We start from the raw sequence: 24,471 nt of genomic DNA, 5'->3' as shown, positions 1-24,471 counted from the left end.
GTTTTCTCAAGACATGTATATTGTTTACAAAATAATTTTAAAAAAATAGTGGTGTTTAATTTGGTGGTCGGATGGCTAACGGTGATGATCATGGCGCCAACTGAGAAGGTTGCTGGTGGTGGTGTTGACTGATTCTAGTAGTTGCGGGATGTAGTAGCTGACAATAGTGGTGGTTAGTGGTAACATGACGACTAATAGTAGTAATGGATGATAATAACAGTTAATGGTAATGGTGATGACCGATAACAGTAGTTGGGAATCTATGTGATGCCTGATTTTAGTGATCATCGGTAGTGATTGTTGTGGTAACTGTAGCTGGTGGTGATGATTGTAAATAGCGACTAATGGTGGTAATTGGCGGCTGTGATGGGTGGTCGTAGTTGATAATTATAGGTGCAGGCACAGGTGATGGTTAGCAGTGAAAATGGATGAAGTAGTAGAGAATTGATTTTATCCAAACCATTTGTTCATATATAGAAATCCTTGAATTGATTGCATTTTAATGATATTGAGTGATAGTAAAATTAAAAAATAAACGCACTTAATAATTGAGATCTGAATAATTAAGTCTCGGACAAAAAATAAACAGAAGAGTCAAATGCGTTTGGTATGTAGGAAAACATTCTCCAATTCTTTCATGTTTGGTTGCTCAAAATTTTTTAAAAACATTATTCTCTAGAAATTAAGTTCCTTTCAAAAATAAGGAAAATAACTCCTTTAGGAAAAACTAGTTTCATAAGTGACATTCCACACACCCTAAAATAAAATGATATTCATATAATTAAAATTCAGACCCTCGTTAAATGCAAATGAAGCCTTACATGCTATTAGCACTGTTTCAAAGGAAAAAATGCAATTTAGGCGTTCTATTTGTCATGGAGCAAAACTTAAGGTCCAAAATTCAAAGCTTATGCATATGTTGTTCAAATTTTCCTAAACTTCAAACATATTGTTGCCTTATTGGGATGATCATATGCAGGCGGAAATTTTAAACTTGGTGCTCAATCTTAGATTTTTCCAACATTTAAAGTGGGGTTCATGCTCCATATCTACTATATATTACAATTTTATTAATATTTTATTTCTTATTGATTTTTAGAAAGTTATTGAACCCATTATGCATGATTAAAATTTTTGGGAGTGTTTGATCTTAGAGAGAAGATGATAGTCATATCTACTATATATTACATTTTCATTTTATTACTTATTCTTTTCCAGAAATATAATAGTATACATGTATAAAAAATAAAGCATATACCTTATATCCTTGTAAAATAGTTTGGGTCACTATAATTGGGCCCTAATATGATTTTCTTGTTTTCAACTTGTCAATTGGACCTGTTCGACTGTTAGTATCAAAAATGACTTCTGAAGATGTTTTGATTTTCACCTCTTGAGACCTAAATTTTTGTTCCTTTTATTAAAATCTGGAATATTCCCTTTTTGTTTAGTCAGTTTGTTTAAATAAAGATCAAATTAGTTTTTCTTAAATTATTAGGTCAGTTCCGTCCAATTTTTCTCTAAAAACAGTTAAGCAACTCTTTGCATTAGGTAATTTTTGGTTATTAATGAAAAGAGTTTTTAGAATAGTAATCATATTAAATAATGGAATTTTTACGCGTTATAGCTACTTCTAATACATAATTAATGGTAATAACTACCTTTTATTTTAATTAATAATAATAACTAAATACTTTTCTAATTTAGAGAGAAGATTTTTTGAATTACCATTTCACAAATACACCTAAAAATTAGCCCCCCAATCCCATACCAATGGTAAAATATTAATTAATATCAACCATTCTCTCTCATTTTTCGACATTTTATTTATAGAGAACATCTATTTTCATATTCTTTCTTTTTTTTTTCAAAAAAAAAAAAAAGGAAAAGAAGGTGAAGACTTACTTTGTTTCGATTTTCTTTTCCAGAAATATAATAGTATACATGTATAAAAAATAAAGCATATACCTTATATCCTTGTATGATAAAATAGTTTGTGTATTTTTGTCACTATATATTTGGGCTCAAATTAATATGATTTTCTTGTTTTCAACTTGTCAATTGGACTATATGTTCGATTTTGTTAGTATCAAAAATGACATTGATGAAGATGTTTTGATTTTATAAAATACCTCTTGAGACCAAATACATTTTTGTATCCATATAAATAAAATCTGAATATTCCTTTGCAAATTATTCTCACACAAATACATGTTTAATATCAATTTGTTTAAATAAAGATCAAATGGGTAAATAGAAATCAATATTTTTACATTAAATTATTATCGTGTTGTTTTGAAATCAGTAAATACAACTTGTCCAATTTTTCTCTAAAAATGATTGATCAGTTTTGTCAATGTATTTTCGAGGTGTTGCATTATTTGAAATTTGAATTTTTACGTTATTAATGAAAAGAGTTTTTAGAATAGTAATCTTAATTTCTCATTTTAATATTAAATAATTGCATTTGTCTAATTGCGAAAACATACGCAAATTGATTTTTATTTTGAAATTAATATTTATTCAAGATTGAAACTCTTAAATAAATTTGTCTAAAAATTAAATTTATTCAAGATTGAAACTCAAATAAATCTGAAGTTTAAGTTTACTTGGAATACTTAACATTTGAGTTATTTCACAAAGCGGAAGTAATGTAAATGACTTAGCATTAAGTAATTTTTTTTATTATTTCTTTACCAATCTTCTCTAAATTCTATTGTCTTAACCTTACTTGGAATACTTAACGTTTGAATTCCTTCAACCGTCAAAGCTGTAAAACTTTTTGTTACACAATATTTCATAGTTCCTAAGAGTTCTATAAAAATAGGCCAATTCAAACTTTAGACACTAAACTCCTAATTGTTTTTGTTGTTTTCAATTAATTGGCTGCCTACTTTCTTTCTTATTGCTATTTAATTTATATCAGTGGACTGTGCAAGTTTAGTCGTCGTAACACTAAAAAACCCATAAAACAAAACGAAAAGAGAGTAGTATATTATAGTTTAACAAGTTTAGTAATAAAGATTATAATAAAACAAAAAATTTCAGTTAGCACCCATTAGGGAAAAGATGTGAAAAGAAAAAATTGTTTGATATTAGTCAAAATTTGTTCTTTGTTTAAGTAGTCGAATAACTATATAAATTGCGCATGCATGCACTAAAATCCAAAAATCTACATCGTCTGAATTCCCCCAACTTTTAACACAAGACTTAGATTAATTTTTTTTACTTTTTCTTCTCTATAGCTGTAGCCAAATGGTGGGTTTTAACGCAAAGTGTAGAAATGGTAAAACTTGTGAAAAAACACTACAAACGAAATTACCAGGATTGTTGTTCTTCGTTGTTGTTCTCGGTATATGTGTCTAACTTACATAAATTAATAACAGAATCGGTGAATGGGATACGTTATTCTCCATAATAATGAATTATGAAAGATTATAATTCTATTAATATGGAATACTTATGAAAAAGTTATTCTAACGGACTGCCATTCTTGGCACAGTCATAAACAACCTGCCATTTTTTTTCTTAATGTACTAGTAACACAAGCTATACATATAGTTGAATACAAACCAGCCTCCATATCTTTTCTACACCCCTCTTCGTACGACACATCTAACTATAGCTACTGCTCCAGCTCCATATAGGGATATTTAACGTAATACAAACCAGTCTCCAAATCTATAGCTAAAAAAACTACTGCTGTCTCCTATGGCTATACATACCTTGACAGTTTTCACCTTTCTGTTTCTCGTGTCTTAGCAGGCTCCTGGCAGACGCACAATCCCCTACAAATCGAGATGATAAGGGCTCCAAATATGAACTATTATGGAAGCCTTTATTGATTACAGTGGGGTAGTTATCTTTTTTTGGATTGGCTATCTCCTATACGCCTGATTTACACGTGATGAAACACGGGATAGCACTACTGACGCTTCCAAGGCAACACCTCCTCTATCAACCCGTGTGTCAAGTGAGGGCATTGAAGACGTCGACCACTACAGTCTGGTCAGCATCAACTCATTCCCCCTCGAACCAATTGCTAGGGGAGGAGGATTGCACTATATGCTTGGAATTCTTCAAGGTTGGAGAAGACGTTCGAGTCGTTCCCTCATGGAGTCATCAATTTCATGATTGGTGCATCCGAGACTGGACGGAAACGAAGAGTAGCCAATCGTGTCCTATATGTCGTCGGCTCTACGGAGATATTGATGTATAGTTTGTTTCTGGAATAGTACTCTGTAATAATTTTGTGCTTTTTTTTTTTCTATTACATTTTGTAAAAGTGATTCGCTCTTTTTTTTTATTATTTGAAATTGAAACATTATGTGGATGTTTAGTTGAATGCTTTATACAGTGGTCAATTTCGCCTTGTCTTTTGTTGAATTTGAACGACCCTTTTCTAGTCTGGTTTAATCTCAGCTGCTCATTGCATGTCATTTGTTTTGCAGTTAAATGACGAAATGATTTAGTGGTTCGCTACTTGTATAGAATGAACTTTTAAATACATGATTTCATTGTTATTCTTGGGTGGCAACATTCAAAATCTCTGTTGGCAAAGGACTCAGGGAAGTACAGTGGGAATCCAATTTACTTCACTGATGGTTGTTCAAGGGCGGCTCAATAAAATTGGTGGCCCAAAGCCAAATCTTAACAAGAGGTCTCAATTATATTCAATAAAACTAGCTCATGCACGTGCATCTCGTGCGCCGCACGTGCATCCCATGAAATAAACTTAGTTGGAATATGGCCAGAACGATTTCTCGTGCATGAAATGTATACATTGTTGTTTTTACCAACCGGTTTTTGGATAGCACTAGTTGTAATTTCATATGCTTCGAATTGTTCAAATCTATTTTAAACTTTTCTTTTTTACATTTGAATTAAAAAAAATTACACTTCATACTTTCAAATACTCATTTACAGAAAAAAAAATTTATAAACCTATAATAGTGAAAAACGTGGCCCAAGACCTTTGCTTTATCAGCTTTACCCTAAAGCCGGCACTGCTTTCAGAGAAAATTGCATGAAGTTATCCTATTGTAATTTTCTTCTAGTCAATCATGATATTAATGCAACAACAACTCAACCTGAGAGGCCACTCATAACCAGGAGTATTCCATCACAAAATCGTATCCCAAATATAATATCGTACCCTAAAAAATAAGCATCCTTATTAATCCATTACCATTTTGAATCAAGGAGCTTGAAGATTCGAGAAAACGGGTAAACATAGTCGTTTACAATTTGAAGAGAAAAAATGACCTTGTAAAGATTTTTAGTGTGTATTTTCCGATATCTCATGTGTAAAAATAAATATTTCTTGTGAAAATACAATAAAAATAAAAGCTGTTTTGTAAAGGGTTACAAAAGCAATAGACCCTAAAGTTTAGGCAATTTACTTAATTTGACGGTTCGAATTCAAGCAATTTTTTCTGAAGTTTTAACTGTGATGTTCAAGCTTCATGAATTTTCTTGAAGTTTAAGCATAGAAAAATTTCTTCGTACTTTGTGTGACATGTGTCGAAATCCATTCTATTGGTACTTGCGTTGCAGCTGGTATAGATGATGAAAGGCCGACTGCTTTTCGGGACCTATTCTCAACATAGGCGGCAAAGCGAAATAGGAAAGGGGCCGAACTGACATATGAGTGCCTTTTTAGCCTATATTTAAAAGGCTCTCATGTGGAGCTGACATGGCTGGCTACATACAAGTATAGCCAAATCAAGATGAGATGAGACGTCCAAACTTTAATCCTTAAGTTTGAACAACGGCGTATTTACACTTTAATTTTTTTTTTTTTTAAATTTTGTGTGATTATTTCAATTACTTTGCCGTATTTTAAGTTGTGACTATTTTTCAACTAGTGGAAAACGCTGAATATATTCTAACATCAGATTTAAAAGTGACTACTTTCAATCATTTTTAGCAAATAGTTTCACTGAGTCTCCCTTTTAAGGGCCGATTTTTAACTTTTGCTCCTACTTTTTAATAAATTTGCAAATATAGACCAAGCGACAGACCACCTCCTCCGCCTCATGTCCTTATTTTGTTGATGCATATTCGTCCTTTTTCTCAATATTGTTGAGTGCTAAATTTTAATTTTTTCTCAAATGTGGTGTTGATTTATGATTCATCATGCTTGAACTAGATTAAGCTAGTCGTTTAGTATATATGATTAATGTATGTTATTTGATAACATGTGTTTAATAGAAACAAATTTAATTATGGATAATGAATAGTTGAATACATATTTTGCCATTTCATCAGAACTTGCAGAATTTCTTAACAAGATAAATAGAACGAAAATAGTACCAAACCTTATCAATCCATAAAACCCCGTGAACATTCAACAACACAAATAAGTCTTGCCCGTCTAACCTAACTTTTGAACAACTTATTCACCGCACCACATAACTTGTGAACAAGACAAGTTTTATCATCTCATAGAACTTATTAACCCACCAAATATAACTTCTGAAAGCATAACTTTTCATTCTCTATCCTGACATAAATTTTAAATAGATTATGACCCATTTTTGAAAGTTATGACCTTCCTTTTTTTTATTTTTATTTTATAAATTCCTTAAACGAGAACAAAATCTAAACAACAGCATTAAGTTATCCAATTTTTGCAAATTTCCCTATTTTTACCTAATTATTGGGCCTAATTAATACATTTGAGTGGGTAGGCCCACCAGTATCTGGGTCATCCAGAAAGGCCCAGATTGTTAAAAATTCAAGTTTAAGTTTAAAGAATTTTGCCTTTTCCCTCAAGAAATTGGACCAACCATTTGTTGTATATATACCTGAAAAACAATAGAAAATCCATCATCACATTGCAAATAGATTGAGAAAGAATGGATTTTGAGCTGAGAAGAGCGAGAGAGAAGCTTGAGAAAGAACAGAAGGATAGAAAACAGAAAGCTAAATTGAAATTGGAAAAAGAAAAGAAAGCAAAACAAGAAGCAATACGTCAACGTGAAGCAATTGAAGCTGTTCAAAGAGCTCGTCGTATTGATGCTGCTGAAGCTCAAGCTAAGGTTAGTTTGGACTTTTTACACCACCCTTTTATTTGATTCTATCTTTTGATTTATTCATTGATTTTGGGAATTGGGTATTTGTTGGATTTGCAAATAGTATTTAGTTGGGTCATGGGTGTGTTAGTTTCTTGATCTTTTAAGACCATGATCGATCTATTTTACTTTACCTTCATGTCTGGTCTGTCCCAAAAAGAGTGTCTCTTTCTATATTTAGTAAGTGGACATTCAAACATCCTATAAGTTTAAACTAGCTATAAGTTTAAGACCATACGATTCAAATGACATTTTAGTACATTACAACAACAGCAACAACATACCAAGTATAATCCCACAGGTGGGGTCTGTGGAGGGTAGAGTGTACGCAGACCTTACCCCTACCTTGGGAGGTAGGGAGGCTGTTTTCGATAGACCCTCGGCTCAAGAGAAGGTGCCAAGACAACAATAATAATAGGCAGTAATAGCAACATATAATAAGATAAATGAAGTTAACAAAGAAAGAAAGAAACAATCAAGCTATATTAAAGATCTAAAAAAATAAAGGAATGAGCTAAGATAATAATACTTCGCGGCTCCCTACTAGCCCTCAACCCTGATACCATTTTAGTACATTACATATATTTTTAATTTAGGACATTCAAAAGTCTCTTGTTATCCTTAAACTTCGTGCAACAGTCAAACTAAGACACTTAAATTGGGGTGGAGGGAGTAGTTGTTATTCTTAAAAAGAAGTTCTATACTGTAATTGTTAGGAAGTCTTAACTTTTTCTTTATTATCTCAAGTTCTGATTTTGAACAGCGAATTCTACTAAACGAGGATTCTTAACAAACACTCGACTTGAAATGTGTATTTCTACCTGAAAGGGCTATCTCATTTGTATTTTGTTGGATCATCATCTCATATATCAAATTTAGTGACCCATGAATTCTGTAGGAATAGAGTTTGATCTTTTTGGGATCTGCCATAGATTGGCCTTCAGTAAGATTAGATGCGGAAGGAGAGTGAGAGTGAGAATTCATAGCATGCCACGAAGATGGATAAATTGAAAGGTACCCAAATTACCCTATAAAGTTTTTAAGGGGTGTTAGATTTGAAGATTGGGATATATTGCAGTGCAGTAGTCCCTTGGGCATCAGGATAGGGTTAAGAAAGTGTGAAAGCAAAAAGGAAACAAGTGGGGTTCATGGATGGAGGCAGTCATAGTTAAAGTTGTCCTTTTCCAATTATATTAGGTATGAAGGGGATTTAAAAAATTATAGGAGAACATTGACCAGCTGGGAAAGAAAATTTCTTAGTTTTGCGGTGAAAAGTGGGGTGATCTATCGTTGGAAGGGATTCCTTTGGAGTGAAGTTATCTTTTTTGTGTTAATGTCAATACTCAATACCATTATTTTTTTAGAACTATTTGTGGTCGTATTTCCATCATACGAACTTGTGCTGGCAAAATAGGTTTAATCACTCTATTGTTGTATTTTATTTTCTGATCTTTGGAAGCAATCTTCACCGGTACAAGGCTCTCCTCACAACAACCTCCACTACGATAGAAATTGGCAATGAGTTTACGAACGCTTCGAATGGATGCTCTCCTACTTCATTAACTTTACACTTGGAGATTAAAGTGGTGTACACAATAATTTAGCTGAAATTTGCTGAATATCAGTGCTCTTATGAGAAATTGATATCCTGATTCACATGCCACATCAGTAAGGAAACAATAGAACTTATTAATACTCAAGCATAGGAATTGAACTAACTTATAAATCATTACCACAGAAAATTATACATATATATAAACACTCTCAGCTGGGATGGAATAGTGGAGAAAACAGAAAAAAAATTGGCTAGTTTGAAGGCTCAATATTTATCTCTGGGAGGAAGGCTTACTCTTATCAACTCTGTCCTAGATTCTTTGCCTACTTATGTTATGTCCTTTTTCCCTTTACCTTCCAATATTCAGAAAATTCTGAATAGACTCAGAAGGAATTCTTGTGGCACGGGAATAGAGAGGGCAAAGGTTACAATTTGGTGAAATGGCAGATAGCAATGCCGGGGAAAGTGGGAGGTGGTTTGGGCATCAGAAACTTGAGATCACAAAACAATAGCTTATTGATAAAATGGCTATGGAGGTACAATAGTGAGGAAAATGCACTGTGGAAGGAGGTTATTAAATGCAAATTTGGTGAACTCAATCCAGGGTGTGTTAATGTGAGCAATGGTACTTATGGTGTTGGAGTCTGGAAAACAATAAGAGTTCTGTGGCCAAAGCTGGAAAGGAACTTGCAGATGAAAGTAGGAGATGGGAAAAGAAGCAAAGTTCTGGAAAGATGCTTGGAATGAACAAGTCCCACTTATGGAAGTTTATCCAGATCTATTCATTTTAAGTAACAACCCAGAGGTCACTATACATGAAGTTTGGAGTGCTCAGGGACGGGACTTAACTTTTAGAAGATTTTTGAATGACTGGGAGGTGGAAAGGGTGGCTAGTCTGTTGAATAGGATTGGTAATTTTCATGGCACTGCCACTGATCCAGACACTTTGAGATGGAGACACAATAGTGATGGGCAATGCACTGTAAATAGGGCTTATAAAAAAGAGGACATGGTGCAGAATGGGGAGCTGTCAAAATTTTGGATCAAAATATGGAAGTGTCCAGCCCCGACCAAGGAGAAATGTTTCACTTGGCTGGTGGCAAAGAGAGCTTGTTTAACACATGAAGTATTGAAGAGAAAGGGAAGCATCATAGTTTCCATATGTTATCTTTACAATGAAATAGATGAAACCAACAACCATCTTTTTCTTCACTGCAAATTCACAGCAACTTTGGTCTGTGTTCTTCAACCTGACAGAGACTAATTGGACTATGCCTGAGCATATTGCAGATCTGGATGAGAAGAGGAGGCAGCAAGAGCCAGAAAAAATGGTGGAGGATGATCCCCCATTGTATTTGGTGGACTATTTGGAAAGAAAGGAATGAGAGGTGTTTTGAAGATAGATCCAATTCCATTCAGAAAGTCGAATGGAATTGTATAGTATCTTTCTTCTTTTGGTGTAAAGAAATAGGATTAGAAGATATAGATCAGTTTGTAGATTTATTAAGATCACTGTAAGTATTTCTTTTACTCTTTCTGTCTTCAGTTTAACTCTTTTTGATGGTCTCCAGCATATCCTAAATGCTGAGGAATACAAATTTACTAGTTTAAAAAATAAATAAATATATAAACACCCTCAGGTCTATGTCTATCCCACAGACCCTGTAACAATTAAAGTGCATCAGTTTTCCCTTTTAAGCCACAATTCTACTCATCATTCATTGTAACAAGCTGGCTCCGTCATCCCTATAAGACCTATTCTTGATGCTCGCCGTCTTGAAGAAAGTAATAATGGAGGAGAATGCCTAACTCTTTTCCTTTTTTTTTTTTTTTTTTTTTTTAATCAGGCAACACTGCAAGTTGAAGAAGGACTACTAGCTGGACGAGGAGTTGTATTTTCTCGTGTTTTAGAAGCTGTACCTTATGAGGGTGCTGGAGATAAAATTAAATTGCCACCATCTTGCTTCACTGAATTGTCTGATCAGGGTGCCTTTGACAAGGGACCTCTACACTTCAGGGTGTCTGTAATTCACCAATCTTCTCCTTCAGACTTGAAGGATGCAGAGCAGAATAATCGGACAACACATGCTGGAGTCCTGGAGTTCACCGCGGATGATGGTGTTGTAGCGCTTCCTCCCCATATATGGAGTAACTTATTTCCTGCAGATTCTCCAATGGTTCCCATGGTTGAAGTGTCTTATGTCTGGCTCCCAAAAGGAACTTATGCAAAACTTCAGCCGGTTGAAGCCGGATTTTCTGATATCCCTAATCACAAGGCAGTTCTTGAAACAAGTCTTCGTCAGCATGCGACGCTCTCAGAAGGCGATGTACTTACTGTTAATCATGGTGTTCTAACATACCATTTACGTGTTCTTGAACTGAAACCTTCTTCGAGTGTGTCTGTTCTAGAAACAGATATAGAGGTTGATGTAATTGGTGCTGATCCAACTGCAGAGAGCACAAATCAGCCTGTATTGCAACCTCTCGAATTGGGCAAGCCAGATTCTGGGGGGGTTGCAGAAGGAAGCTATGTATATTACAAGTTCCAAATAGACAATGATATCTGGGGTATAATATCTTCAGGGGATGCTGAAATTGAGGTAAAAATAGAACCAGAAACCCAAGATGGGGATACTGACCTCTACGTTTCCAGACACCCATTGCTATTCCCTACACAACACCAACACGGTTGGTCATCTCATGACATTGGTTCAAAAGCTTTGGTCCTTAGCTCCAGAGATCTGGGCCTTGGACCAGGTACTTACAGTATTGGCATCTATGGTTTCAAGGGCACAACCAAGTACAAGGTGTCAGTTAGTATCCGAGACAAACCTAAGTCAAAGATTGGACAACAAGCTGTCTCTTCCACGTTGTCTGCTGATGCAGATACGGTAGAATGCCAAAACTGTAAACATTATATACCTTCCAGAAGTATAGCACTGCATGAGGCTTACTGTAGGAGGCACAATATCATCTGTCAGCATACTGGTTGTGGGGTTGTTCTACGGAGGGATGAGGCCAAGAACCATGTCCATTGCGACGAATGTGGGGTAGCATTCCAGAAAGAGGAAATTGAGAAGCACAAGAAAGTATTTCATGTCCCGTTGCATTGCCCTTGTGGAATAGTTCTTGAAAAAGAAAAGATGGTAAAGTTAAACGCCGCTTTTTAAAGTTGTTATATACTATTTTTATTGGCTTGTTAATCTGACAATTCTTGATAACAGGTACAACATCAAGCTTTGGAGTGTCCCTTGCGACTTGTAACATGCCGGTTTTGTGGAGATATGGTGCAAGCAGGGACTTCCGCAGAAGATGTGAGGGATCGGTTAAGAGGACTTACACAACACGAAAGTGTATGTGGATCAAGAACGGCGCCTTGTGATTCATGTGGGCGTTCAGTTATGTTGAAGGAAATGGACATACATCAAGTTGCAGTCCATCAGAAAAATTGATCATGAGTAAATCTCGTCTCTCCATTGGTGACCTTGGGTTCAAAATGCTGCTCGAAGTGTAAAGGCGCTGGCTGTTGTGTTTTTCTGTTGATTCATGTATTCAGGCAGTTGTATATTTAATGTCCATTTGTGATTCTCAACCACTTTAAAGGGTTGCAAGGCAAAAGGGAGCGGTGGGGTTGATGCTATGCTACCCTTTGCAGTGACCTCAAATATATTATCAATTCGTCACAAAACCTTTATGCAATTATTTCAGAGGATATTCCAAAATCTCTTAACCCGTTCTCAGTTATGCTAAACATTTTATGACAGTAAATGGATAAGTCTTCTTATTTCGTCAAAAATTTACACCTCTTGCGCTTAAACAGAATCTGAAGTGAAACAACCATGTGAGGACTCACATCTTCACTCTATCAAACACACACGGGGCCCAAAAAAACACATGGTAGAGACAGATTCAAAATGTAGCTGGAAAAAGCAGAAGGGTGGAATTCTAACATATATGCTTTTTGGCAATGATTCAGTTGACGACTTTAGTAAATATACTCCTAGTTTCATTGTATATTTAGCTGTGTTAGAAGGGGCCTCCGATTAAAAGGGACATTGGAGCGACGTTTTCGAGATTAGTGTCAATGAGTTGAACACAAACATTTCTCTGGCACCACGTATTCATCAGACATTCAGTGTCGTTACACAACAAAAAGCACTTCATCTTGAACAAGATATAATATAGTGCCTAACCAAGAGTAATAGGTTCTTACTGTGAACTCTTGAGGTAATAAGATGGATGAATACGAATTTCGAATTGGTGATTAGAAAGCACCCAATTTTGCAGTTGCAAATGCAAGGTTGAAGTGTACTGTTGTACCATATAGGTTAACCCATGAATAAATACGGGTGTGATACCATGAAAATAGAAACTAAAGAAATCGCATTAATACTAAGTATGTTAAACTCAACTAATATTATGGATGGCTGTTAAACACAACTAATATTATGGATGGCTTGCTTGCAAATAACTCCTTACAAAACATTTTCACAACATATATGCCCTTTTTAAATGTGTATAATATAATCTAATAAGTTGGGTTAATAATTATGTATATGATTCATATTATAGGTTCGGTAATGTGTACGACTTGGCTTGACATACACATGCAATGCACATGAGCCAAAAAAAATTAGTCACCTTAAAAGAAGTATTGTAAGGCCTCATTTGTTTGCACTTAACGGAGGTCTGAATCTAAACCAGATTCAGATTCAGTCCAATAAGTGCATTTGTTTTTCATTTTTTTTGCACGGATTGCCCTTCTTTTGGGGTGGTCTTTAAATTTTGCCCCTCATATTTGTGGTTTTTAAATTATGCCCCTCATATTGCTGGTCTTTAATTTTTGCCCTTCGCATTGCAACTTTGAGCGGTCACGCAGAAATCATGAGGTTCTGAGTTCGAACCCCCGCTCATGCATAAATTAAAAAAAAAAATTGCAAGGCAAGGTTTGGGTCGCGTGTATACGGACCGAAGATACACTGTTAAGGAATTACCAGATTTATGCCTGGGACGCATACCATGCCTTATGGGGCAGACTTGGCGTAAGTATCTTAGGGTCCGGCATAACTTTGGTAATTCCTTAACAATTTTATGCCGGTGGGGGCAAACTTTTAATGGGCAAACTTTTATGCCGGACCCGGCATAAACTTGTGAAGGAATGACCAAAGTTATGCCGGACCCGACATACTTATGCCAAGTCTGCCCATAATATAAGTATGCCGGTCCGCATAACTTTGGTAATTCCTTCATAAGTGTATACGCGGGGGCATAGCGAAATTTAAACTCTGCCTTGCGAATTTTTTTTTAAAATTTTGACTGTGTGGGGGTTCGAACCTGGAACCCATGGGTTTTAGCCGAAGGGCAAAATTTAAAGACCACCCCAAAAGAAGGGCAATTGCGAATTGCCCTTTATTTTTAAAATCTGAATTTTAATTAATCAGATTCAGCTCATTAAGTGCATTTGTTTGCTTTTCTTATAAAGCCTCTTAACAGATCTAAATAGATCAGATCCTAAATAGAGTCTTATTCCATTCATCCTAAATAGAGTCTTATTCCATTCAGACTCATTAAAAAGTACGCGTCATTTTTGACCACAATGACATGCAAGAGAAGGTTCGAAGTCTTAAAACACCTCAAAACGCAGATCTATCATGTTTTTCTAGTAGCAACACAAATCACAGTTCACAATGCTTCAAGCTTTTTAAAGGTTAAGATGTTTTTCCTAGTTTCATTATACAAAGCAAGTTCAAAATGATCAAATTAAAGCAACTGGCTCATGAAATTAATGTTATTTCAAAGGAGCTCTATGAGGAATCCCCTTCCTCTTGCGCTTGCGCTTGATCTCAACATTTTGAATAGCTTCTAAAGCTTCACCAATTGCTTGAAGAGAAGTGCCACCAGCCTCGTTGCTCTTCCTCACTAAGGCTTCCACCTGCAAATGCCATCATACATAAGTACACATAACATGTCGCGCAATTGTAAAAACATTTAAATTGTTTATATGTGTAATTTTTTTTTATACTATTCGTGTAGCTTAACCTGCAATAACAATTTGGTCACATAGATTATGGCGAGGCTTTGAGGCACATGCTCCTGTTAAATTGAATTTCCTAGAGATGGTTAAGGCAAAGTGTTTTCAGAATACTGTGGAAAGAATAACGTGTACATGTGTGTCTTACAATATATACAAGTTTAGGGATGCGGATGTACATCTCTAGATATCCCAAATCACTAAACACATTAAAAATGTACATCCGATCACTTATAAACCTAAACAATATAATAAACTTTGGCTTAATACACAGCCAGCCCTTAAACTTGCTCGGAATATTCTATTTGGACTTTTGAACTAAGCCCTATTCCAATTGAACATCTCAATTCCTAATAAAGTGTTCCAATTAGACACTTTGGGTTCAAATGTTGGAAAAAGGTTGCGCGTGTTTTCATTCGTCAATTAGGTAGTTAGTTAACTACATAAATAAGTCATCTCCTTTAATTATAAACATCAACCTCAAGTAGAAAATACCTCGGGTTTTACGACTTATTTGAACAAGGCTTAGTTCGAGCGTATAAATGAAATATCCTGGCAAGTTTAAGGGACTGGCTATGTATTAAGCCATAAACTTTATAGAATCCTTAGCAAGTAATTAATCACTAGAAGAGATACAATGTCAAATTGTCAATATTGAATGTAATAATTGATGAAATCGAGAGATCAATAAACCTTTGGTAAAGAATTTAGTTACAAGAAAAAGAAGAAGTTTTTAAGGTTTACCTTGCAGGCAATGGAGCAGAAGCAAAACTGGTCAGGCTCATGCAATCTCCTCTTGCAAATGTAACAAGTTGGATCTCCAGCAACTAGAGAGCCCGACCCACAATGTGGTAGCGGATTCAAAGATATTACCCATTTCTTGTTGCATTTGTATGGCTGCAGCAGTGTCAATAGGAAAATATCTTTCATCAGTACATTTACTAAAAAAATAGGAATTAGCGATCGACAGATTTTGTATAGCTGAACTCAGTAATCCTCTTTAGCGACAGATTATCAAAAAATTATTTTAGCTACGAACGATTTAGCGACGAAGTTCGTTGCTAATTTCAGTTTTTTTATATTTTTTATAGTGGTAGTTTCTCATATAGATGCAAATTATGCACAAAAATAACAAAACGAATTGTAAATTTTTACTACTAATTAATCTATGCTTTAGAGATATAAATGTGTGATATAATCAAACAATGTGCAAACGGGCGCAAATTAGGAGCCTCTTGACAATCTAGTCTAGTTTCAGCCCAGTAACTAATTGTTTGCATAAGACAACCCAAAGATACTATTAACATGGTATGGTGTGATATTATTCGTTTTAGGTCAAACTCACATGGTTTTTTCCATAAGGCCTCACACCATTAAGAATATTTTCACATCTTATATACAACTTTCTTTTCTTTTCGCCTCACAATATAGAACATTTCTTTTCCTTTGGCTCACAATATAGGATTTTGTTCGCACACCCAACAAATTAAGACTATGGTTCAAAAAGTAAAGAGATCTTGCTTTCAAACCATCAAACTTTATTTTGATCCAAAGTCTAAATTAGATCACTCTTTATCACGGAAATATAAAATAGACAAAACCCTCCCCTTTTTCTTCCCTCCCAAAGAATATCAACCATAATTATGTCTAATCGGCAATCAACTATTCAAATAAATTAATGTCTTAGAAGACCTACATCAACCATACTTATGTCTAATCCCTCATTTTAGTGTTCAAATTAATTAACATCTAGAGTACCAATATTACACTATAAGTGTGATCTCTTTTCTAGTTGTTGCATGTACCAAATGTCATAAGAACAAAAATAAAGGACCTGAAATTAGTTATAGACACGATTGCTCTAATATATACTTCCTCAACCACTTTAAGGGAGATCGATCTTATATATACTTCCTCAACCACTTTAAGGGAGATCGATCTTAGGAAGACCATTGCTTACTCCTTGGTAGCTCATATGAATCTAGTGTCTATTCGTATGTTTAGTCGGGCGGTGGCTGTTAGGTCACCTATTTTGAGTTATGGACACACAAGGCTAAAACATGTGTTTTGGGCGCGCGACCATACTAATATTCGTTTAAACATTAATTACCTGGATTTTGGAGCAGTCAATATGACTCTTCATCTCTTCGAGAGGAACAACATCTTTGTAAACATGTCGATAAATCGTCAATAGCTTGTGGTCATTGTGTTTGTCTGTAGAGATGCAATACCTGCATAAAGCTAAATCACAGGTGATGCAATACCTGTTGAGTTCATTCTTTTGGAGTTCATCATGCACCAAACAAGACCCAAAGAATGTCATCTTCAGGAAGCGTCCAAGCCATGCTGGCATAATCCTCCTAGGTTCCTCAGACAATTCCTCAGACGATTCCTCCTACAAATATAATCATTATATCAATCAATGAATTAAATTCTAGATTGATTTAATCTAATTGCAAAAAGTCTTTGTCACTATTCAGAACAGTAAACTCACCTGAAGTGATATTGTCCTCAAATATACATACAGAAACAGGAGGACGAAGAAAAGAAAATACTCATCAAGCTAATTATCTCTTAAGCGTCTCATCCAGGAATTGTTTGATATTGGTTCTTCATTCTACTAAATGAAGAAAAATAAGTACTGAATGAACTTTTAAAGGTTTATCATTTTATTAAGAGCTTATTTAGGAATGAATCAAAATCTGATCAATTAGTTAAGACTTTATTGCTTTCTTGTCTATGATTGAACTTAGTCATTTAGAGTTTAACTTTTAGGAGAAAGCTTAAGTAATCAGATTTCACTACTCTTTTGGTACTTGGCTAATTAGTTCTAAGAATATCTATATACATTTTATAATTAGAAATGTACATTTAGATTTTCTTGGGGAAACTTGAATGATGGTAGGTTTTAATGAAACCAAAAAGAGAAACATTTTCATAATGTCTCAAGTTATGATAATCTCAATAATTAGAAATGACAAAAGCATGAACCAGATCATTTCCCCCAAACTTTACCTCCTATAATGTTCTACTTCTTATATGTTATCTGTATGACTTAGTACTACTGGCATTCATTTAAGCCTCATCTCCTTTATCTTTCCATCACAGAGCGAAACCATATCACCTGCTATTGGCTTTTGTGTTTTGTCTTTTTGTTTTTATTTTTTATAGGTATAATCATCTAGTACGTTTGGAAGCCACGGACCCAATTAATCCAAACATCACAAGCCCTATAAAGGAGAAGGTCAGTTCTCCCTACCATTGGTTTCTTCAATCACAGGGCTCGAAGACGAGACCTTTAGTTAAGGGTGAAGGGATCTCATCCATCCCACCACACCATGGTCATGCACAACAATAACCAAATGAGAGAAAATTGTGTAGAGCTAGGTTCATTCACCTCACAAAACTAAAAGAGGTGATTGGTTGAATTATTTGATTACATTATCTAAGACTTAAATTACAATAAATCGAGCATTTATCAATTTTTTTAGGACCATAGAAATTTTTTTGATGTGTGAGCCTGATTCTTTTTGTGAGGTCAAGCATATTGATAAGTTGGTATTTTTGCCAACTTGTTCTATTTTTGATGATAGCTTCATCCCCATTTATGTGATTACTGGACTAACAATGATTTGAATAATGTAAGTTCAGGCTTTGGAGCCTTTGAAAAGCATGAGGATGGAAATAGTTTCAAACACTTGCATAAAATTGGACATGGAGACTGAAAAGTGAAGAAAAAGACCGAAAGAGCAAAAGATCACAAGAGTATGTGCCACCTAGCCCTACCATGATGGTAACCTTGCCCATGAAGCGAAGGAGAGAAGAATGAACAAAGGTTGTGGGAGCTATTGGAATCAGCCATGTATGTCTGCGTGGCCACGTAGCTGAACCTGAGGGCTATTTTGTCACACTTTTTGGACGATTACAAATAGAAACTAGAAACTAGGTCATTTTCATAGGCAACATTTGTATCTTTTGAGTTCGAAGAGCAACTTTAGCTACTTTGGAGAGGATTTGAAGAATTTCATTACAGAATTTTCATTTGCTTGCTTAATTGATTTTTAATTATGTCTATCTTTTCCTTTTCTCTTGTGTTTTCATTTTCTAGCATGAGTAGCTCAGCTTAATAGCTGGAGTTGTAAACTCTTATAGGTAAATGCGTATTTGTTTACCTTGCTTATTATTATTTGGATTGTGATCATCTACTTGTTGTTATATGCTTATTTGTCAATTTGGTGGTTGCAAACACTACATTAAACCCTTACAATATCTATTTCTTGCTTGAAAAAATTGTAGCTCAATGTCCAATTAAATTTTGAAAGATAGCTTTAAGTTAAACTTACTCTTCTTCCTCATTTCTCCCACTCTAATCTTTTAAGTTTGAAAATTGTATTGGGTGTTTAATAAGTAGCAATGATTTGATCTTATTAAAAAAATAATGTTGCTTGATTAATGAAATCAAACTAGGAATATGGAGATTTCTACTTGGGTCATTATCAATTGGATTGTAAAACATTTCTTAGGGTTTGGAAAAATTCTTAGGGATATGCTTGTCAGAATTGGACAATTCTAGTGGCTAATTAAGCCGTTGGACCATAATCGCCATTCACCAATCCATAGTATTTAGGCAAGATAAGGATACCCATGAATTAACTATGCAATATTGAGGTTACAACCCCGGTTTGTCTCATTAGAGAAAGCAAATCATTTTTAGCAGCGTAATTCCCAAATTCATACACTTTTAGACACTTCACACGCACTCCTCGTGGGATCGACCCTAACCATGGTGGGTTTATTATTTCTACGATAATGCTAAACTTCATTTTGGTATCAAAGAATTTGAGCGGTTCATCGAGCCATATTGCATCACCTCCCTAAATGGAAATAAGGGTAGTTTATAAATAGGAGTAATAAATTCGCCAATTAAAATATCAAAAAATAAAATTCTGAATTTCTTCATTTGAAGTGGAATTTTCCAACCCAAAATATTAAGACAGAGGGTAGAGTAACCCTTGGCCGTAATAAATCCCTTAGTACCCTCGCATAGCCGACATAGAACAAGTATTTTCTCTATAGGAATCTTTATAAGCTAAAAAGCAGATTTGGAGCAAAAACATAGTCACAACATGCTAAGGAGTTGGTTTATAGCAAATAAAAAAGTGGTTTGACATGGTTAGGAGTGTTCCTATAGTATATTTAGCGGTTCAATTGGAAGAATTTAGAAAGAGAAACTCAGATCAGCTCGATAAACTGAGTTGAGAGGAAGAACTCAACAAAAACATAAAAAAAGAGGGTTTTGTGGGAGGATTTAGGGTAGTATGGTCATTTCATTGTGTGCTCCAGTTCAGGGAAATGCTCCCTTTTTAACCTGAAAAGAATTAGAATGAACAACTAGACTACAAAACCGTAAAATGTTTTATAATATATTCGAGATTCTACTATAGAAAAAGTATGTACACGACGACACTGTAGAATTGACAGTTAAGACTACAAATGGTTACACATTTGATTTTATGATACCGACACGTCATTAAATAACAAGACGACTTTTTTTTTTCAAATATCACAAGTAAATGAGACATTTTATCCTTTGACATTTCTTTTTCTTGCCAAAATTCACGGGATGACATCATTGGTTCTAGTAAAGTGTCATTTTTCACACACAGACACACACAGAGAAACGCGCGCGCGCGCACACATATATATATATCAGAATTTAAATTTTTGACCTTATAATACGCCTCCCCTTTTCAAGAATTGTTATAATCCTGTTATATATTTCTTTTATTTTTAAAGACATATCTAACATGATAGAGTTAGATATCAAGAGATGACATGCTAGTATTAGTCGAAAAATAACATCAAGAGTAAATTTAATGATCGAAGGATTTAACTCTCAAATAACTCAATTAGTATTCTCTCTATTACGAATACTCTCTATAGTAGAACTCTGACTAATTAAAATTTGTGCCACAGAAATAAATTCTAAAATAATAGCAAAAAGCAATTTTCTCATAAAATTAAGTCTAGAAAATTTCTTAACAAATTATCAATTTTTGGATCTTACAAAGAATAATTGTTTAGAACTAATTAAAATCAAGTTACCATAAATTTTATTTATTAAATTATTAGGACAATCAGCCATAACACGACTTTCATAGCATGAACTAAATACAGTTTTTGAACAATCGTTACCGTTTATACACTAATCAATTATAAGAGGCTATCACAAATAATGATATAGTCGGACCTCATCAAATTTCCTCATCAATCAATGAAAAGATATAGAAAACTAAGCACAAGGAGAAGGATAGCAAAGCATAATTCATCTTTCCTTTTTGGCATGCAAATGCATAACCAAAAAGGTAACAACTAGATCTAAAACAAAACTTAGAAATAAACAATCAATTTCGAAAGAATCGAAATTCCAATTATAAGTTACCTACATCTTGAATAACTAAACTAAAAAAATAATTGGAAATTGATAATGCTACACATATATACGTGCGTACCTGCTCAATTGTTTCAAGAGACGATGAACTAGACTTACTCATTTTTTTGTCCAATTTTCTCCTCGATCTCAACGATGTTTCAATTTTCTAAAAATAGTTTTTGAAGAAGCCACAGAAAACTACTGTCTAGGATTCTATAGCCAGTGTACTTGGCAAGACGACAACTGAAGTAATAACGACAGATGTTTAGCCAACTTTTTGCTAGTTTAGAAGAATGTAAGTACAGATGGGGCCCAGTTTTCTAACTGCCCGTTACATTTCAAGAGACAATTGTGATATGTTCAATGAGGAAATGTGGTACTTTCTTCCGATCTTACCCTTAGTATGAAAAGTGACGATCCAAATGTAGATACTTAAGTTTGGTAAAATCGGAGTTTTTGAGGCTGAATCATATATGTATGTGTATGTGCGGAATAACAAATTAAATTGAATTAGATATATATTCGGAGCTCACTTTCCAGCACATAATTCACAATGTCAATTCTGAATCGGCACATACGAGGCTATACTTGGCATGTAAAGTAGTTGGGGGGGGGGGGGGTTACACAATGGGCAATGTTGTCATTTTATTTTGCTAGCCAGGTAGTATGAACGCGAATAAATTTTGCAACTCTATGAATTTTTTCCCTTATTTATTCTCGTCCTCCATTTTAAGTTCTTTTTTCCAAACAATCTAAGTTGTGAAGTCAACCTTTCACACTCATAGTTTTTCCATATAAGAGATTTTGTACACATTTATGATTCATTCATGTATGAGGTAATTAGATTTTGTAAATTTGATATCAAGGAAAATTATTAAAAGGAAAGAAATTGAAAAGAAGAAGTAATTTGCTGATACTCTCTCTATATGTCAAACTTTTAACGATTCAACATTGTATTTAGATTGATATCAAGATTTATGTATGTGATAAATAGTCATCGTATCCACTCATTTTAAGGTTGACACTTGTTGGCGTGTCAACGAAGTTTCACAATGCAAGTTAATAAGAAAAAAATTACAATTAAAATTATCACGACCCAAAATCGAGATAGCCGTGAGGCAACTATCCAATCTCCATAGGCGAACCTGATTATTCATAAGTTCTTTTAATCAATAACTATGCGGAAAATAGAGTGAGAAAGAAGTGTAAGTCAATAAAAGTAATATATAACTCAAGTATGCGAAAAACAGAACCATACACACTCCCGTAACGTGGAGTCATAAGTACAAGAGATACCAATACGGAAACGCAGGTCTGAATTGGCAACACAACTATCTAGAAAGTAAAAGACAGAGAAAATGATAAAATTGGAGTCCGGTGCAGCAGATTAGGTGAGCAGCTCACCCCAATAAGTACAATAGAAAATCTTCAACGATCAGGTATCGTGATACCTCGCCCACCACTCATGCTTGGAATTAAAACTAGCACAACTAGCACACAAATGGTGGAACAAGTTTAGATTGGGTACGGAAAACACGTGTACTCATTAGCATCATTGACCGACCCCAAACTGAAGTGTTGGCGAGAGTTAGTCTTTCAAATTCTTACCTCCACACTTTGCTAGCAACCAGTTCAAGAAGATTATCAAGTAAACTTTAGTAGTTAAGAGATGGAATGGATCCACAGTCTATTAATCTACAGAAACTAGCGAATAAGAGATGAAATGCCTTCATAACTAGATAAGGATTTATTTTTTAACCAAGAAAGTAGGTAAAATCAATTCATAGAGTAGTTCATTATGATTCTTCCCAAGAATCCACTAATAAGTTCAACAATCTCAACGATATTCCATCAGGTAAAATAAAAGGGCCCGATCCTTCTCAAGAATCCAATTACAAGTTCAAATCACATCAAATAGAGTCAAATAGCGATGAGACAAAATGAAATGCAATGAACATTATACCCTAGTATACATAAGCTCTTGCAGTATATTTCACGTGGCCCATGAGGGACTCGTGGGGTGCATATACTCACCCGGAACCACATCTCGCAGATCACATTGGGTATCCAACCAATGTTGGCTATAACATCTTCACTCCATCCGAAACCAAATCCAATCGGATCACATCAGACTATCACCATATGACACATCATATGACACACCAAGTTAAATATACCAGAGATATCATATGAAAACATGAAATAATTATGCAACCAACACTTAATTACATTGTAGTAAAGAGATGCTCTAAATAGCTCATTGTCATTATTTAGACGTGTATTAGAGTGATGTATACACAGTTAATAAATATCATGATGACTAATCAGGTTTGGCTACATCAAGCCCAAATATAACGAGACAGTCAAGTCAAATAAGTGTCTACCAGCTAATGCCCACATGTTTTCATATTCTTGAATACGCCATTAATTACATGTTTATTAATTTATCCATAACATGACACCGGTACCCATGCAAGTGCTCATCACCTTACGAGCATGGGACTCCCATTTCCCCATTTCTCTCCTTAATTAGTCACACTTCATAAAGAGTTTAGTAAGTCTCAACATGACTAGCTTAGACTTGAAGTCCCAAAGTCACGAATGGACTTGCCCTTCGTCAACGCTTTTGAACGATCCCAATCTCGATCCGAGCGAAGCTTAAGTCTTCCCGAAGCTTTACTACATCCGAAGTTAGCAAGCAAGTTTAGTCTAGTCAAAATAGTACTCTACGAGGTTAAACAAGTCCAATGATACCTATATCGCTATATAAAATAATTTGAACTAAAAAGTCAACCCCTAGCCCCCGAGGTTAAAACTTGAATTTGATTGAAAATCGGATTACCCATAACCCAAATAACCTAAATCTCAAAATTCACCTAAATCCATTCACAAATCGATATCCAAATTCATGATTTTAATTCTCTTAAGCTTAGGGCTCAAATTCTCAATTTCATCACCCAAACTTGGAGTAAAACACTATTGAATGACAAAAATTACGGAAAATACCAAAATCAAGGTTAGAATCTTACCCCTCTTAAAAACAAGTGGATAGCCACCAAAATTGCCAAAATCTGAGCTCTAAAACTCGCAAAATCAAATTATGAAATGTCAAGTCAAATTTGATTTAACATTCTGCGTAGGTACACCCTTCATCACGATCACAAGACCACCTTCATTATCGCGAAGGCTACTGACGCGAACCCTTTTGCGAACGCATGAGCACCTCCGCGAACGCGATGCATGCGCTGACTCCACCCTCTTTGCGAATACTATGCCCATGTCGTGATCGTGGTGCCTTAGCCTTGGCCTTCATCGCGAAAGAGATCCCTCTATCATGATCGCGAAGGGTAATTGCTAGCACCATACACTAGATAAA

The 24,471-nt window shown here is 34.9% G+C and overlaps 2 protein-coding genes across 2 annotated transcripts; one reads left to right on the top strand and one right to left on the bottom strand.

Moving 5' to 3' along the window:
• Positions 1–6,757: 6,757 nt before the first annotated feature.
• Positions 6,758–12,356, top strand: LOC132035932 (uncharacterized). The gene is made up of 3 exons (XM_059426109.1): positions 6,758–7,043; positions 10,479–11,777; positions 11,856–12,356. Exons 1-3 carry the CDS (start codon positions 6,861–6,863, stop codon positions 12,081–12,083), a joined length of 1,710 nt encoding a protein of 569 aa, XP_059282092.1. The 5' UTR covers positions 6,758–6,860; the 3' UTR covers positions 12,084–12,356.
• A 1,954-nt stretch (positions 12,357–14,310) lies between these two features.
• Positions 14,311–21,604, bottom strand: LOC132037601 (protein RGF1 INDUCIBLE TRANSCRIPTION FACTOR 1-like). Its single transcript, XM_059428137.1, has 4 exons — positions 21,175–21,604; positions 16,773–17,057; positions 15,407–15,559; positions 14,311–14,563 (listed from the first exon to the last, which is right to left on the bottom strand). Exons 1-4 carry the CDS (start codon positions 21,214–21,216, stop codon positions 14,420–14,422), a joined length of 624 nt encoding a protein of 207 aa, XP_059284120.1. The 5' UTR covers positions 21,217–21,604; the 3' UTR covers positions 14,311–14,419.
• Positions 21,605–24,471: the final 2,867 nt, after the last annotated feature.

This window comes from Lycium ferocissimum, chromosome 11 (genome assembly GCF_029784015.1).
Source record: "Lycium ferocissimum isolate CSIRO_LF1 chromosome 11, AGI_CSIRO_Lferr_CH_V1, whole genome shotgun sequence".
NCBI lineage: Eukaryota > Viridiplantae > Streptophyta > Magnoliopsida > Solanales > Solanaceae > Lycium > Lycium ferocissimum.
The sequence above is the reverse complement of the archived record's forward strand: the minus strand, read 5'-3'. Positions and strand labels throughout refer to the sequence as shown.